This window comes from Macrobrachium rosenbergii, chromosome 51 (assembly GCF_040412425.1).
Source record: "Macrobrachium rosenbergii isolate ZJJX-2024 chromosome 51, ASM4041242v1, whole genome shotgun sequence".
Lineage (NCBI taxonomy): Eukaryota > Metazoa > Arthropoda > Malacostraca > Decapoda > Palaemonidae > Macrobrachium > Macrobrachium rosenbergii.
Genome location: NC_089791.1, coordinates 55,688,467 through 55,707,882, shown reverse-complemented (window position 1 = coordinate 55,707,882; position 19,416 = coordinate 55,688,467). Strand labels below are relative to the sequence as shown.

General features: G+C 33.7%; 2 protein-coding genes across 2 annotated transcripts in view; one reads left to right on the top strand and one right to left on the bottom strand.

Moving 5' to 3' along the window:
* The window catches only part of LOC136833424 (uncharacterized), a 1,156,799-nt gene that overhangs the window by 385,985 nt on the left and 751,398 nt on the right, over positions 1-19,416 (bottom strand).
* On the top strand, positions 3,770-8,357 carry LOC136833423 (adult-specific rigid cuticular protein 15.5-like). Its single transcript, XM_067095567.1, has 4 exons — positions 3,770-3,924; positions 6,089-6,180; positions 6,462-6,601; positions 7,473-8,357. The coding sequence occupies exons 3-4, from the start codon at positions 6,510-6,512 to the stop codon at positions 7,651-7,653; spliced, it is 273 nt and encodes a 90-aa protein (XP_066951668.1). The 5' UTR covers positions 3,770-3,924; positions 6,089-6,180; positions 6,462-6,509; the 3' UTR covers positions 7,654-8,357.

Here is a 19,416-nt window from a genome sequence, read left to right as displayed (position 1 = left end):
GTGCTATATATGTCACTGAAAACTAACTTTCTTTGTAGTAATTAAAAAATAAAATAAAATTACACCATAAACCAAATAATGCATACAATGTAATCTACGCATATAACTACTACGTCCTAATAGTAAGAAAATAATGCACACACATTAGGTCAAGGAAAACTATTATTTCGTTTAGATCAATCAAAATATTAAATCTACAGAAACTCTCCATGGCAGGTACTTCAAAGAGAATAACAGACGGGCAAACGAAGAGAGATGTGACAACTCAACAATAAAGTTGTTTCCCTACAAACTGTTATTCAATAATCGTGCACAGTAACTTCTAAAGACAATAAAAGAGAGTTGTTCAAAAACTGAAGGGGAAGAAGAAACATTAAAATCTTGTGTCTCTGGTGCCGCGGCACCTTTCCCCTAGCCCTCAGCGGTAATGTAACGGAAAAACTTTTAGGACCCCTGAAAATCACTCACCGAAGTCACTGGTCGAGAAAGAGAAGTAGGGCAGGAGAAATACCGCCGGTGAAATGACATTGTTTCCCCATCGTTGTGAGGTTCGCATTCCTCTCATATTCGAATTCCAGAACAACTTCAAAAGAACATTTCGAATTAAGATACACGTCCCAGGAAGATCCACATCGTGAAAAAAGTCGTCCATAAAAATATAGACAGTGTTTTGCCCTGGTCCTTTATACATACCCACCAGGGAGAAAGAGTCTTAAATGTGCAAGAATGCATATCCCTCTTGAGTGGGGAGTTTTCATGTACTGTATTATTATTATACTTATCCTTCTTTAGGTTTTTCCTCGCTGGGTGAGCGGGTTCCGTTCTCAGCTACCACTCTGTTGGTCGCCAGTTCGAATCTCCGACCGGCCAGTGAAGAACAGGAGGAATTTGTTTCTGGTGATAGAAATTCATTTCTCGCTATAATGTGGTTCGGATTCCACAATAAGCTGTAGGTCCCGTTGCTAGGTAACCAATTGGTTCTTAGCCACGTAAAAATAAATCTAATCCTTCGGGCCAGCCCTACGAGAGCTGTTAATCAGCTCAGTGGTCTGGTTAAACTAAGATATACTTAAGGATGGAGGAGTTTCATGTGTAAATCTACATGTCGCTCTTCAAGGAGGAATTATAAACGTATTAGTATCGATTAAGGTCAACATACTTGCTCATGTGACTCCTAGCAAGGATCTTACAGATCTATTAATACAAGATTTTAATTAATAGTGCCTCTGAATGCTCGTCTAATGCTCGCATTCTTACACTCGACCTAACACTAGTCTCCTAAAGTTGTCGCCACTTACGAAGCTTATCTACAGCTTCTGCTACTTGAAGAGTCAAGATTTTCACCAGCTTCTTTCCCAGAATAAGTCAATAATTAATAATTCATGTTATACCTACTTCCATGACAATGGCGCAAATCCCAGACACTTCCACTTTTTCTTTTTTATTATTCTTCTCCCTCACTTTGCTAAGCGAAAATTTCTTTTCATAAACGTGAATCCGAACTGTATTTTTGATATGAGCAAACTCAATAAGAGACAATTAACTACCAGGATTCAGATCGTCATTTTAGGCGCAACGTTAAAAACGAAAATAAAATGCCTCAGACGTCCCTCTTTCAAATTCCAATCTTTTTAATAGATCTTGGTAACCATTTCGAAATTAAAAAATTAAAATGTTTATACTTCTCAAGTAGTAAAGCTTTAAACAAGGCTTACTGGGAAAGCCTGCTCTTCTGATATCAGAGGCGTTTCACCTAGACAAATGCTATTCCTCCAAAGATCCTACTTTCGTTGGCTCTTCTCTCCACCTCAAGACGGCCGGAGATGTTTCATCAGCAAATGCTATTACTGGTCCTGATCGGCTGGAGAGATAAGCAAAAGGTCCCTTTTCCCTAATGGCAGTCACGAACAGCCCAATAAACAGACGAACTCTGCGGAGATCAGCAACCCCCAGAATGCTCGGTTTCGTTAAGCTCTCTTTCCCTCGACTCCCATATCACGGCATTATCTCACTAATCTTGTTTTCCAAGCTCGACATAACTTTCCCTCTGTTGAGCAGTAACCTCATAAAATTATCGGCCAGGCCGCGCTCTCTTTTCTTCTCCCTTGCTTTTCTGCCTCTCCGGGATTACTCACAGCCATTTACCATGCCTGTCCAGAGGTGATCGGGACAAAAACAACGTGCACGCGCGTGCGCACGCACACAAGGTAACAATAACCAGATAAGTTCTTATATGCTCCTATATCAAGGTCTAATCTTTTCACTATAACCATATTAACTCTTAACTCTATAACATAAATATAATGTAGACGTGTATGTATATATACATATAATTTATATATATAAATACACATATATATGTATATATATGTATATGTATATATATATATATGTATATGTATATGTATATGTATATATATATATATATGTATATATATATATATATATATATATATATATAATATATATATATATATATATTGCTTGTACAAACGGCGAAAATACTGAGCAATGAAGGCGAAACACTCCAATATTGTTAAAACAATTGGAAATGAGGTAATTATATAAAGGGTAGTATTTTTATTCATTTTCAAGTAATAATGGTTTTAACTCTACAGTATACCGATGTACCCTAGTTTTATTTATATGAGGAAATTTCTAAAAAAAAAAACGGCAATTAATTAGTTTCCTTAATTATAGAAACTACCGATGCTTCCATGAAAAACTGTGATGTATCGAAGTTTATACACTTGAGCTAGTATTACGAACATGTTTAAAATAGCAGAATTTTGATGCAAGTATATCTTTGGTGTTCAATTCTTCTTTGAAAAAGATTTTTTTTCCCCCGTGGAACCTATGTAAGATTTATTGCATCCCTTGCAAGATAACTTGTCGAAACGCCAATAACTTTTTCCTTTTCATCTATCACGTCAACTAGATCAGCAGTCGTTAATGTTGAAACAGAAAAAAACTATTATTACGTAGAAGATACCTTGCAACAAGAGCAATATTAATCTTTTGTGGGTTTCCCGAGAAGTGCCTTCCGAAAGGATAAACTGAACGCAATGATCGCTACGTATGGAAATCAAAACTTAGCAACCCTTAATCATGAAGAACTAATGACATAAATATAATCTCAGAGGTCACGTTCAATAAAATGATTCTACCTATCTTTGTGTAAATATTATCACGAGTTATTAGGAGAGCAGCATACAGAAAAACACTTATTTATGGATAAAAACTAATCCTCAAAATTTGTTACAGAGTTTCTCTTGGCTACCTTTCTGTCCTAACTCACATCGAAGAGGTCCACGAAACAGTAGATCTTGCTTGTAATTTCATTTAATACGTCTGTTTCCCACATTTAGATCATTATATCCTATACGCTTCTTTATATGGGCCCAATTATCGGACTTCATTTTGTCAAGCTTGAATGGAACCTCTTAATTTTCTAGTTGGAATAAACAGTTTTCTTGAGAGCCTTAGTTGTTTAAATATATAAATGTATATAAGTTAACCCTATGCCTGTTACATGAAAACGTATAAATTGTCGCAACGTGTCTTGTCATATATTCAGGGGTAAACTGACATCCTGCGTATAAACAACAAACACGAGAGAGAGAGAGAGAGAGAGAGAGAGAGAGAGAGAGAGAGAGAGAGAGAGAGATAACAAATCACTTCTTCCTGTAGACTTACTTGCTCAAGTCTTTAAGGCACAGAGTTGGCTTTGGGACAGGTCCTTTTCATCCTTAATGCCTCTTTGCTCTCTGTTGGTAACTGTTACCCCCAATAAGTTCGGTTGGGTCAGCTAAGAGTATATAAGGGCGGAGTATCACCGTGTTTCTATACACCAGACGACACAAGACAAACAGCTCTCCCTTCACTATTTGCTAGATTGTGTCGACCACCGAGAGAATTATGAAGGTAAGGTACATTTTTATTTTCTTGTCCTTGTCCCAAGTCCTCAGTTTTCGTAAAGTTGTTATGTGTGTGTATATGTATATATATATATATATATATATATATATATATATATATATATATACAGTATATGTATGTGTGTGTATATAGGAATATGTGTTGTGTATGAAGGAATTAGTTTTGATGTGAATCATTAATATGAATATATATATATATATATATATATATATATATATATATATATATATATATATATATATATATATTTATATATACATATACATATACATGTAAATTTCTGCCACATTCAAGCGTGTCTTATGCATACATAACACAAACACACATATATATACCTAATTGTATATACACATATACATATATATGTATGCATATATACACAAATGTATATATTTAATGTATGTATGTATGTATGTAGTGTGTGTATTTATATATATTATTTCAAGTGCAACACCTGCTACGGATATAAAATTTACTGCTAGTCGATTTAATCTGCACAAACACAAACATACACACATACATACGTATAATATATATAACATATATATATCTACATATATATATATATAACATACATATATGTATAAATACATGTATATATGTGAATGAATGTATGCATGCATATAGTAGTGTGTATTTATATGCACTATTTTAAGTGCAACATCTGCTACTGATATAAAATTTACTTGCAGTCAACTTACTCTAATCTGAATTTCCATCAGTAACGGCAGTTTTTAATGGATATCATTTCAGCCCACCACAAAACAGGCTCCAGCTGCCTCTTTAATCTTGTCAAATACTATAAGAACCTTAAATGAGAATGACCTTCGAATCAGTAATTCTCTAGAGACTAGGCCAAAAGACAGTTCTAAGAATCTTGTCCTTTAAAAGTAAAGCATACATTAGTTTAATTTACGCGAATCACCGCTAGTTACCACTGCCTACGTTCCAGGCAGGCTTCGGTGCCAGAACAAGCCTGGCTTAATCTAAAACAAACGCATGTCATGATTTCAGAGTGAAATACGTTTCTGACAGTAAAACTTCACTCACCAGGGGTTTCGAACAATAATTACACGTAGGAGTACAGAAAGCCTAGTTATATTACGAAAACGAACTTCCCACACGTATGTTTTTATTATTCATTTGAAAAAAAAAGTAAAAAAGATAATATACCTAGCATTTGCTGGGTAATTATTAAATTTTCAAGTGTTACCCAGAAAGATCTTAACAAGAAAATCACCTTTTATTTCATACCAATAATAATAATAATAATAATAATAATAATAATTAATAATAATAATAATAATAATAATAATAATAATAATAATAAGACGTTCAACGAAATTAGTTTTGTCGTTACCTAAAGATCACGGTTATTGCACACTCAAATTTTCAAGACCAAACTGAAATGATCCTTTTGTCAGCATTCGTTATCAGCACTACCAATATGCAGTGACTGTGCCTCGCTGTCGAACTTCCTAGTTCCGCAGGACATTTATTCCTCGCACCGTTGGACTGTGGAACAGCCTCCCCGAGGATATCGTGCAATTGGAACTTCAGAAATTCAAGCGAAAATGCAGTGCATTACTACCCTAACACTATTCTTCTTGCATTCTAATAATTTTTATCTATTTATCTATTTATTGATTGATTTATTTTTTTTTTGATTAGTGGATCTCTTCTTCTGTATTTCACTTTACTTCCTTCACTTTACCTAATGAACACCATATTTCTTTGGAAGCTTGAATTTCAAGTCAATGGTCCTGTGGGCTTATTCCTGTATGAATGGGTTTCATCTACTGAATAATAATAATAATAATAATAATAATAATAATAATAATAATAATAATAATAATAATAATAAACGCTTCTTTTCACACGAGACGGCGTCAATTATTTTCTGGTTTACTGAAACATGCGCTTCTTAAATCATGAACATTCTTTTACTGCATACAACACACATTCTAGATATACACAAAAAAATATAACAATCCTCCTGCCTTCTTATAGACCAAATTTTATCTCACGGACTAACTATGTCAATTTCGAAGAATAAGCGATCCGAATGTTTAATTTGAACCTATTTTTCTTCTGAAAAAATTATGCACCACAGAGAGTATCCTATTTATTATCATTACTTTTTTTGCAGTCCCCTTGTGCAATAACAACCATCCTCTTGGCCATCTGTGCTTTAGGAATGGGAGCCCTCAAATCCTCAGAGACGAGGAAGTAGTCCCACTGGTAAGTTGTATTTTCTGTGGTTCATTTTGCAATAATAATTTTTTGAAATTTTGGCAAATGCCAAGAGATGAGGAAGTAATCCCTCCCCGCCCCGGCTAGCTGTAGTATCTATCTGAGCTCACTTTGCAACAAGCATTTTTGATATTTTGGGAAAAATCCCTTTGCAATACTCCACAGCCTACTACTACAAAATACTGCTCAATCAAGGCAGCATCAGAGACAATAGCGCTACCACTATTTATCCCATAATTCAAAACTTCATTTCATTTTGACTGTTGCAGAGACCATATGCATTCGACTACACGATCCGAGATCAGATTAACGCTGTGATGGCTGCCCGGATAGAGGAGGGCGATGCCCAGGGAGTGATCAGAGGCTCATACACATACATCAGGCCTGATGGAATCATCCAGACAACTAGGTGAGTAATTGACGTCGCGACTGACAACAAGAGTTAATGAGTAAAGCTAAACATCTGAGCAGTCATCACACAGAAAAAGCATTATACTTCTATGCTACATTCTCGATCTATTTCTCATGAAGTTAATATAATAATAATAATAATAATAATAATAATAATAATAATAATAATACGCCTTAATATTAAAACGAACGCCTTTAATGCATAAATTTTCCACAAAACACATACACAAATTATATATATAAATGTATATATATATATATATATATATATTTATATTTAAAATATGTGTATATACCCAAACACACACACACATGCATATATGTCTTGAAATGGAGAAACAAATCTACAGTTAGAGTAATGTACATATATTTAAAGATAAATCTGTACAGAAAGCTTTCGGGAAACTGTTCGATTCCTCTTTTCAACCTGAGTGAAAAGGGGAATCGAACAGTTTCCCGAAACCTTTCTGTACAGATTTATCTTTAAATATATGTACAATATGCATGACTGTGGATTTGTTTCTCCAATAATAATAATAATAATAATAATAATAATAATAATAATAATAATATTAATAGCAATAGCACACAAATATTGCTCATATCTGATATCACGCTGTTATTTCCATGACAGAAGTCGTATATATATATATATATATATATATATATATATATATATATATATATATACATATACATGTATATACATTTATATATACACACATACCTACTGTATATAAGTATATATACATGTATATATATATATATATATATATATATATATATATATATATATATATACTCGTATAGCACTTTGGTATCACATTGTTCTTTTGCTAAAATAAAGCTGGATTCTGTTTCTTTCGCAGTTACATCGCTGACGAGAGCGGCTTCCGATCCGAGACTAAGGAGGAACCAGCAGGTGGCCTCCAGATTCCGGACCCAGCAGGTACCATCCAGGTATCTGTCAATCTGCCCGACGCCGAACCATACAGTTACCAGTTTACGGCTGATGAATACAAGAAACTCTTTTCAAAATCTAGAGTGTAATCACGGATACTACTGTTCTTCGGCTTCCATGAATCACAATTCTGTTAACGATTTTCCTTGATAAGCGAGAATGAATGCGTTGAGTTTGTTAGGGTATTTTGTTTTGGTTAGGAAGTATAAACAGATCGTTCTGCAAATTGCGATGTTCTGTTTAAATTTACAGCTTTGTGAATTTTAATGACATCTCAAGCTTCCCTGTTTCTATGGCATCCAGGGTCTACATAAAATGCATGCGTAAAATTCACTATGGCTCATGGTGACATTGTTCAGTAAGGGTCTAAAGAATGGCGGGTACAAGGGAAAACACCAAAAATAATCAATGAAACTTACGTTAACTTGCAAAAATCACAAATAAAAAAAAAAACTGATTCCTGTATGTATTTCAATGTGAATAACTCTAATTTTTAACTTGCAAAAATCACAAATAAAATAAAATCAAGAAAAACTGAATCCTATAAGTACTTCAATCTGCATAAGTCTAATTTTTAACTTGCAAAAATCACAAATAAAATAAAATAAAAATAACTGAATCTTATAAGTACTTCAATCTGCATAAGTCTAATTTTTAACTTGCAAAAATCACAAAATAAAAAAAAAAACAACCCTGTAAGTACTTCAATCTGCATAAGTCTAATTTTGTTAGACCTACTACCTATATTATATTGTCATAGATTATTCATATGCAATAAAAAAAATTAATAACGTATTAATCACTCTTTCACCTTCATATCCATACATATTTAGTAAAACTGTAGCCTTCCAATAAATGCATACTATGTTAAATATTTCTTTTCACTACAAAACCGTAAACTTCAATAACAAAACTGGTTTCAATGGAGTCCCTCTTGCACTCAATGTAAAAGAATGTCAGGAGTTTCAAAAAAGCCAGTGCAACTAAAAAGGATGGAAATTCTTCGTACATACCAATCAATCTTCAACATATTCACAAAATTTCATCAAACATTGTAGTAAAATGGTTCAGTACACTTACTGACATTTTTAACAGAAGTTCCCAGAACCAAAATATTCTAAAAAATTTAATAATTTTGTGACCTGCAACGAATAATTTTCTTTCTGAGAAAATCGGACACACGGTACTTCCATTCTCCACAGACTATTCCTCTTCATATTACTTGAATTCTCAAACGAAATATCAAAAATAAGAAATCAGTTATAAAAAACAACTGACAGAAGAAAATTATTATTTTCTAATAATAATTGTAAGTTACAAGACTGTGTGTTCAGTTTCAATAATTTCAATCCTAAAAAGTGAAATTAACCATCTGCAATCTTGCCAGTAATGCCAGTAATTATGATTTTAGAACCCAATGCAAGAGCATTTAAAAATTTGAATGATGCTCAAAGGCTTTTACAACGGTTAAATGCAAACGACTAGAAAATGTCGTTTGTTTGTGTCTCGCTAGCTTTTAACTATATGAGATTTTCGAATGAGCAGTTAGCTTCATGAATTGCCGTACATCAAGCGGCTTTGCTACCTGCTACATTGGGAAAGCGCCAGACGCCGCCTCCTTAGCGTGCCATGATTTGTAGCTAATCCATAAAGACAACTGTACAAAACGCCCACAGTCTGTAGCGACCTGCTTATGAATTTCGAAATTATTATTGCCATTATCATTACTAAAAAAAGCGAGCAAATTAATTTCGAACAAGACAAAATGCCCACTAACTCGTTGAGCTGTCTTCCATAGTATACGAAGTCCATCTACGTTTGAAAAACAAGAGTTAAGAAAGTATAAAAAAAATACTAATGAAAACTGGCAATACAACATATCAACAGACACATATACTTAAAAAAGTACACAACAGTTGAGAGATATTTTAGGAAAAAACGGCAAGTGTCGCACTAAAAGGGAATGGAAGATCTCCAGGCATTGTGTAAAGTAAAGATGAGCACGCAAATATGATCGCTACATTTCCTTACTGAAATAAACGTATGAATGATGACCATGCCGCGGTCTAAATGCGTGGTTATATAAAGGACAAGAAAACGTCCAGACCGAAGACCCAATATTCCAACCTTCGTAAAGAAAACTTCTGAAACATGTGGGGTTCATAACATCATTTCTGTGTAAATAATAAACCCTACGAGCAAGGTTCAGCAACATTAATTTAATAACATGTATATTCAAATGAAAAGCCTGGAGTCGTAGGCAACACCAAGTATAATGGTCTGATATTCAGAATAGTTAAGTATGAGTGGCAAGAGCGCAGTATGATATCTGCTAAACAAATTGGTCCACATTTATTAAGTAATGTGGCATACATCTTGCAGAAACATGAACAAACTGCCTTCTTCCATCTTCGCTGACAGATATAAAACGGGAGAATAATGCTATGGATGTCATTACTGAAGCCTATTCTTTTGCAGACAAACATACACCAATATATACATTACACACACACACACACACACACACAACACACACACACACACACATATATATATATATATATATATATATATATATATATATATATATATATATATATATATATATATATAGTAGGTATACATATATATACACACATACGTAAATACACACACACATATATACAGTATACATACCCATATAGTATATATATGATTATGATTATATATATATATATATATATATATATATATATATATATATATATATATATATATATAAATGCACGATCTCTGGATCTTGATAACGTGTGTGTGTGTTTGTGTGAAAGTGTAGCCAAGAATAAAAGGTGTAATGATTCAGACACCTTAAACAAACGGATACCATAATAATGTTGTAAAGCCGCTTTGTGTTATATGCGGTCTAACGCCAAGTTCTTCTAACACGAATAATTGAGACACCTTACATTTAGACAAGAGTGAAAAAGAATATGCAAAGTACTCTTGGATGGCGTACCATACGTACATAATCACACACAAAAAAATACACAGACATACTCAACACACACACACACACATATATATATATATATATATATATATATATATATATAATATATATATATATATATATACATATACATATACATATATATATATATATATATATATATATATATACATATATATATATATATATATATATATATATATATATAGGCACTGGTAAACATGCAGGCTATTATAATCACTAAAATTAACGCATACATAAATATCATCAGACATATTTGTACCATTATGCACTAGGGAAATAACTAAACGCATTAAAATCTCATAATAAGAACGAAACAACGGCCGCCTAGAAATACTATCATAATATCAGTCTGTCTTTTTCGTGACGCAGAAATCAACCTTCCTCCGGTTGTAGGCTGCAAGTGAATCGAGCGAAACATCCAGCTGCTAAGTGAATGAATGATCAAGGAATTCAAACTACAATCTTCACATGGTGAAGAGAAAGGATAAACCCCATGATACAAAACACAATGAATTTTCTGCGTACTGTATAAATTCAAGGACATTAGGTTTCCATTGTCTGCTGACATTAACTGACGTCATACAGTAATCTGAATCAACTGCTCCTCGGTAATCAATTTAATCTTATCTCCAAAGATACTTGGAATGACTTTCGTCACTTTCAGTGGAGGGTAAATCCAATTCGAAAAATTTGTCGAAACAGCATGAATAATTTTTCTCCCTCAGAATCAGTTCAACGTTTCCGTATTTAAACTGGAAAAATATATGATATAACATACTAAATTTGAATGGTGATTCACCAGCCATCTTTTACTTCTCACTACTGTACTTAACTTTCTCAATAGTGTTCATGAATGATACTTTTGGATGTTCTACATTCGAATAAAATATACGGAGAAAGGTTAAACATGAAAACCTACAATTCACTGGAAAGAGAAGGAGATTAGCCCAAAGAATTTCCTATCCCATAAAACTGTTAACTGTCATAAGCCTTATTTCGCAGATGAAGGCATACCTTACCTGTAGGTATAGAGGTGATAGCATACAAGAAAAATATACAAATCAGTACCATATCCTATAGATACAACAAAGAGATTTTACTCTCTTACCATCTTAGAGTTAGTCATTTTACTAGACTGAAAATTTTTAAAGGAAAGATATTCGTCATTCAACTTTTTCAAGAAGAGAGAGAGAGAGAGAGAGAGAGAGAGAGAGAGAGAGAGAGGAGGGGGGTTCCTCACTAACACACCCCCTTTCAAAGAACGTCCAATGCATTAGAAAATGAGACGGTAACGATTCATACAATTACGCTCACGCAGCACTATGAAATAATAATGAAAACTGATATTTATCAAAAATCGAAGTTGTATTACCACTTTCCTACTTCATCTATCGGTTTTTCATATGGTTCCCCTTTCAAAACAAATCCTTAAAGAAGTACTAAAGTCTCAGTGCTACAACTGTAAAGTATTTGAATACAGAACCAAGGAAAATATGAAAGCCAAGTAGTACCTGGTTAAATTGAGCGTTATAGTAAAAAATGAAAACTGGCTAAGTAAATTAAAGAACACTAAATATTATGAAAAATATTCTATTCTGCAAATGATTAAGTGGACTCGTATAACCCTGTTTCTTTCATAAATCTTCCAGGTACTTTACAATTTGGCAGTGTATATGGAATACTTATCAGAAGGGGAAACCTTCCGACTTTTATTTTACTATGAATAATAAGGAATGAGAATGTGACTGATTTGTCAAACACGTGAGCACCATAAATAAAAAGTAAAGTTGCTTTATTGCTCTATGAAATTTAGGCTGTCAAGTCAAGCACTGGGGCACTATTGGCCAATCAGTGTTTAGGACAATGAGGAGTTGAACAGCAAGATAAAGCAATTCTGAAAATAAAGGAAATTAAGTAAACCGGATTAAAGGGAAGCTGGGAAAAAAACCTACAGCTGCTGGTAATAAGTAAAAGATAATAAACGAACAGGTTTAAAATCAAGTACTTAGTTTAAATACTTTTCGCTTACTTTCACATTTAACGCACTGAAGCGTCGATTCTGTGCTACCTAGTAGTGTATTTACCTTTTCCTGGGTAATGTTATGGAAATCTGCGAGTTGACATAAGAGTGAAAATACATGCCGTCGTGTTTGATTTTTATGTTTCCAACAAATATATTGTCAAAGTCATTTAACTGTTTTGCTAAAAAAATCAGTATTCAGAAAATCTATTGTTTATCGATTTTATGTTTGCAAAAAATATTCCAACTTATTCTTATAAAAATAACGTGGAATTCTTTACAAACGAAATAAACATACGAATAAGTGCATATATATCTTTTGACTCTGGGCCCTTCAGTTACCTCAAAATAATTATGAAATGGAAAGTGCTATTCTATTACATGAACAACACCGGATAAAATCCCACCAAAATTTTAAATTCTCATGACGATTTTGACAAACTATATCAATACCTTTCATCATAACTGCGAAAACGTCGTAAATACATGAGGAAACCACCATTAAGCCCCAAGAAGAAGTAAATGCTCAACCTACAATATCCTGATAAAATCTGAAAGCGACCCAGCCATCCGGGGTAAGCCCAACTAAGTTTTCCTCCTTTTACCCAGATCTTGTAAACAACTTAGGAAAAGGGGAACAGACGGGAGGCAGAGGAGGGGGAGGATTCGTACAAAATGTGGTGATGAGGGAGTGTAACGGGATTGGAGAAGAGAGGTCGTAATCGAATGCGGCCATCTCCCGAACTCTTAAGCAGGGCTGACTTCCTCGAAGTTGTTTGTTGTTGGCTGCGCGGTATTTCAGGTAAATCTCTGCTTTGGGAACTTGTCAAGATTCACCTTTACAGACGAAAATGGCCCAAAAGTTTGCTGCCAACGGCTAAGTCCACAAAGTCAGGTATGAAAGGAATTAAACTCCAGAAAAACTCTAAAATCATATTTAAAAAATTTCTAATGACGTTTCAAACGGCAAACGAAGCAGTGAAACTCAAAATTCTATTCAAGTTACAAAACCAACGCTTTCCTAAATGCTAATGAACTGGTTATCAAGAGAAAACATGATACCCCACACTACGAAATGAAGGGAAGGGATGGATGTATCCTCCCCCCCTCCCTCCAAACCCTCATCAGCCCGGGTGACCTTTGGTTATGGGCAAGCAGGTGGTCATTTTAAATGGTAATGACAGAGAGGGGGAGGTCTACATTTCTGTGTAAATAATATTATAATTTTTCATATGGGGGGAACATCATTACGAAAAGGAAAACAACCATTTAGTTGCCAGATAATCTTTGCAGATTATTTTGCCTACATGAAAAGACTGTAATGAAAAAGCAGACCAAACTGAGCATTAATAAAAACCAGTATCAATTATAATACAACACAAATAAAATATAAAATCTAAAAATCCTATAAAAAAAGAGCTTGGAGTTTTCTTATTGTTTCAGCCTGTCTTAAAACTTGCGAGTATTAAAATCGACGCTGAATAAAAAAGAAATTAAAGTTAATTTCTTTATACGCAATGAGGCACCAAGGCACCTCTGCAGAAGAAGAGGACTGACTTTCTAACAGGAAAGGCACATTGACCAAGAAGCTCAGGTACCAATGCACTTGACGTCGCTGGCTCATTAATGAAATGTTGCTTTTATGAGTTGAGATATCATCCAATAATCATTAAAATACTCAATAATCTGGTTTTGCCTTCTGTTAAGAAACAAATAAAGAAGAGTTCCATTATTTCATTACTCTATCATTTACATTCGAGACCAGTAATTATTTCCCTAAGTCTACAAGCGAAAAGGTTCAGAATAATGCCATTTGTAATAATTCATAAAGAACTAAAGTTCAAGGTCAATATCAGTTGAGACGCCAAGCAAAAAGTGAAGTTCATTAGCAACAAATTCCCAGAAGATTACTGTGTGGAACACCAAATATGCAAATGCAACAAAAGTTCCGAATGCTACCAAGTGCAATGCCGAATAAAGTAGTCTTTATGCCAGAGCTTTTGGAGACCGCAAACCTCCACTATGACAGCAACCCTTCCTCCAACAGGTCCTTTCTCACCAAATGTTACATTCCTATCATCTCCTCTAAAAATCTGATCACTCGTTTCCATTTCGAGACCCTCATTTTCAGGGAATATATTCGTAAAAATTCACCTTCCATGTAATCTAGAGAACAGGTGAAAAGTCAGACAAACTGGCAGAAAAAAAAACATGGCCTCCTAGGTGGTGATAATCAAAGTTCAGAACACAACTACTTTTGAATAAAAGACAAATTCTAGTCTATACACAACAAAGGCCCCTGAACACTACCAAGTGACTGCTACACTGGACTGCTTTAAAAGCTACCATATGGTTGGTCGCTTAAGAATTGTGAAGGTTATCGTATTAAGTTCCAACACCTAACTCACGAATTTTAAAGTTGCCTTCCTAAGTCTGATAGAGATTTGAAATACACTTAAACACGTTTGGATCCATAATGACTGTCAAAATTACCTTTGGAAAACAACAAAAGGGTCATATTTTGCATGAGCACAGGCTATTAGCAAAATATATTCAATATCAATGTGTCGACAGGCTTGAAAATCAACTGTTCAGAATCACTTGAATTTACGCTCACCTTCAAGAATGCTTCACCTCACACTGTTACCAGAATTAATGATCACAGCAAAATACAGCTTTACAACATATTAATGAAACGACTTAAATTTCATACGAACAAACGTTTTGTTATGCAAAAAGACGTCTCACTACCTAATATAATACAAACCGATATCGAGACACCATTTAAATAACAAAATAAAACGTGCTCATTTAAATCGGCATAAACAGCAATCACAGGATTACATGGAAAACAAGCACACAAAAAATTTTACATTAAACACAAACTACAAATTATGCACCAAATGCTTTCAATGCAGTCCATACAGTTAATACTGGACACCTCCAAGTAACCGGAACAATAAAGAACTTTCAATTTGGAAAACATCGCACATAATGAATACCGTTCAGTTCTTGGAATTAAATGCCCACAGATAACAATATGAGCGTCAATTCCTCTTTCTGTTAAAACTCCGTCCAATAATAGGCCAAGCTTAAAAACAAATTTAAAAATAACGTCAAGTCCCACTATTAAGTCTTCACTGGGTCAGGTTGCACATGCACTGCAAGAGGTCTTCCTTTTCGCTGCTACGTCAGTTGGGGCAACATCGGCCCCTGATGCAACGGCTAAGGGTATTAACATGATAATATCATTACGGCGAGTGACATAACTTTGCCAGAACGCAGCCTTAATACCACATAAATCAAATCACCAAGTCTATTTTTTTTCTCTCTCTCTCTGTCTTTCTACGTCTATATACTGACAGATTTTACACACACATTATATATATATATATATATATCTATATATATATATATATATATATATATATATATATATATATATATATATATATATATATACACACACATATACATACACACACATATATATATATATATATATATATATATATATATATATATATCATATACCATATATCTCTGTTTCTCTTTCCCTGTGGTACTTTTCATCTAAGCATCGCGTGTTCTACTTTGGGTTCAAGTACGCTATATATGCGCAGCGGCAGAACACACACACACACATCACAAATATATATATATATATATATATATATATATATATATATATATATATATATATATATATATATATATATATATATATATATATATATAACATAAACGTGTGTACGTGTGTATGTGTTAACAGGAACAGCTATTATTTCAGAAAATTTGATGGCATAAAGGCCATTACTTATTTTTCTTTTGTCAAAAATAAAATGACTTGCGGTTCATAACATATTCGGCAAATGTCTGTGAATGTACAAGTTATTTCAGCGTCACTTAATCAGGCCAACTAAAAGACTCTGTCAACCTAAATATACAAGAATTTCTCTCATCCAATTGTGTACAAACTGGAAGCAAAAGAAGAAAATTTGAAACATGAACCTTATTCAGAGGAAATGGTACAACGAAAAACTGGCTTGCTTCATTTTCAGGTTTTACATCCCATGGCGACTCTTGATTGACATGACAGTAAAAGAAAGGAACAGTTTTTCAAAGTGTTTTGGACGCAGCTAATTGTAAGTTAAAGAAATACGTTTTTCTTACCCATTCAACAAAATCGTTGTTGGTTTCTTGTTAATCTTCAACATAGCGATGCTAGGTTTGTTGTTCACATCTGGACATTCAATTTTTTCAGCAAGCAAATCAAGCTAGTTCATGACTTGTTGATTTGTTACTTCACAATATGTTCATACTTATAATTATAATGAAAAGACAACGCAAGACAGAGATGAAGCGTTCAGTAAGTGTAAGGGGTTTAGGCAAAGTTCTGGTGAATATTTACAGTAAGGATAAGGAGGCGGTAACTGTGGAAGTTTTAGAGAAGTCGAACCCATACTTCACCCTGCAATGAGAGATTGAATGTAGTAGTGGCCATTGTTTTGTTTTTGTTTTTCTCCTGAGATTACAAGAATTATATATCTATATATATATATATATATATATATATATATATATATATAATGTTTGTCATTTTACATATATATAACTTTTTATATCCACAAATATTAAGCCATAAATATCGTTTACTATCGGGAATAACTTACACCCAAGGGAAATTGATAAGTGCTTCAGTCCCGCAGGATTCGAGTCACTGCCTGGGTTAGAAACAACGATATGTAGTGACTTTGACCACTGAGCTAACCACCGGTGACGAAGTTATAATTCCTCTCGGTGCAAGGTGTTCCTACATGTAATATTGAACTAGATATTAAACTGATATATATATATATATATATATTTAATATTTGATATATATATATATATATATATATATATATATATATATATATATATATATATATATATATATATATATATATATATATATATATATATACATACTCTTTTCCCCACCAAACAACAGATCAAACAGGGTTACCTACCAACTCTCTATACCTATGTAATGATGAGATTGCCATCCCCATACCCACCTTAACCCCTAGCAGCTCTCTACATACAGCCTGCTCCCAGGTACATAATTCAATGCTTAAGTCCTTTGAGAATCAGTGAATTCTTCAAAAAAATAAATAAATAAATAATTAATCCCCCCCCTCTCCTGGGAACGATTTACTGAGGCGACCTTGATAACCACTGGATCTGAGAAACACATAAATACATACATACATATATATATATATGTATGTGTGTGTTTACCTCGGATATATACAACAATTTACAAACTCATACACCTTTTCCCTAAAACATTGTTTTCCAAGTGGTGAGTCTGAAAGGTGACATGTGGGCTGGAAGGCATTTATGTTATGGTTGCTGATTGGCAGTCACTGAAGTGTATGATTCCCTAAGCTATTATCCATCTTTTTCTTTCTTTGTGTCTTTGACTGACTGTTGAGCATCGTTCGATATGTCTTCAATATTATTAAAATTTCAGGTTCATTGTCTGTTTGTCCGCCTGTGAATGGAATGTATTTTGAATGAAATCTTCATTTCCATACTACTGTTTGATTACCTATATTCAGAAGGATAACCATATTCAGATGGAGTCTGCACTGTCTTTGGTAGATTTTGCGCAGAAACTGAACCAGCTATAGCTATAATGAAATGATTAACTCTCGACTCTATGTGTATGTTGTCTATTCATTGTTATTTCTAGCCTACAACTGTGAGTTGTTCTAATGCCAGAAGAGGACACCTTAATTTTTGCAGTACATTTTCACTAAACTCCCGGGAGTCACAGTTCCCAACTGAACATGTAAATTTATATACTGAAGTTAGTCCTCTGCTCCCTCTCTCGGCATGGAACCGTATTATTTCTCACAACCAAGGACGAACAAAGGTTAGATTTGTTGAAGATTCGGAATGACACCCTTTTGCAGAGGCATTTTTATATAAAGTTATTAAATAAGAGTTCCTGGATCCATTATAGTTCTTTGTCGACATATTTCCTACTGCCTCAGTGGTGGATGCCCAGTTTACGTCAGCTGACAATGCTTTCGGTGCTCTGAATTGAGCACCTTCTGGCCTTTGTGGGTTAGCAGTAAACCAAAGTTAAGAACTGTCTTTCTTCTTGCAGAGAAAAACGAGCGAGGAAGAAACTGGGCAGTAAGGATGAAGCTTGAGAGAGAACACTGAGAGTCAACCATATATTATAGTAAATATTCATATGAGAAAAATGTGAATGAACAGACGCAATCAAGTGAAGATATATAAAGCACAGATTATTCAAGAAACCAAGAAATTAAAAGAAAAATTGGCAAAATTGAATGCTGCATAATATCAATAAATTATATGAAATAATAGATGTAAAGGCAGAAAAAGTTACAATCAGAATGCACTAGGCTGACGGTATCTACTAGTGAAATATTCCATATTAATAAGCGTACCTGCAGTGATAATAGGAGAATAAGAAAAAAACTAATGATAAATGAATGAAAAACTAATGATGATAAGCGATAAGTATTTTGGATATAGAAAACGAGAAGTGAATGAATACAATGCTCCCTAGTCAAAGTTAGTAAATTTTGTACATGCAATTATGCAATATATATATATATATACACGAGTACATATAAACTTGTAAATTTTCAAAAAAGAAAATACTAACGGCATATTACTGAATGCTGCAGGTAAAGGAAAACGGGAATGGATCGAAAAAAAAAAACAAACGAAACATACTGATAAACATACATTACTTGACAAATAAAAGCAAAAGTGGCAACGCGAGTTACAGAC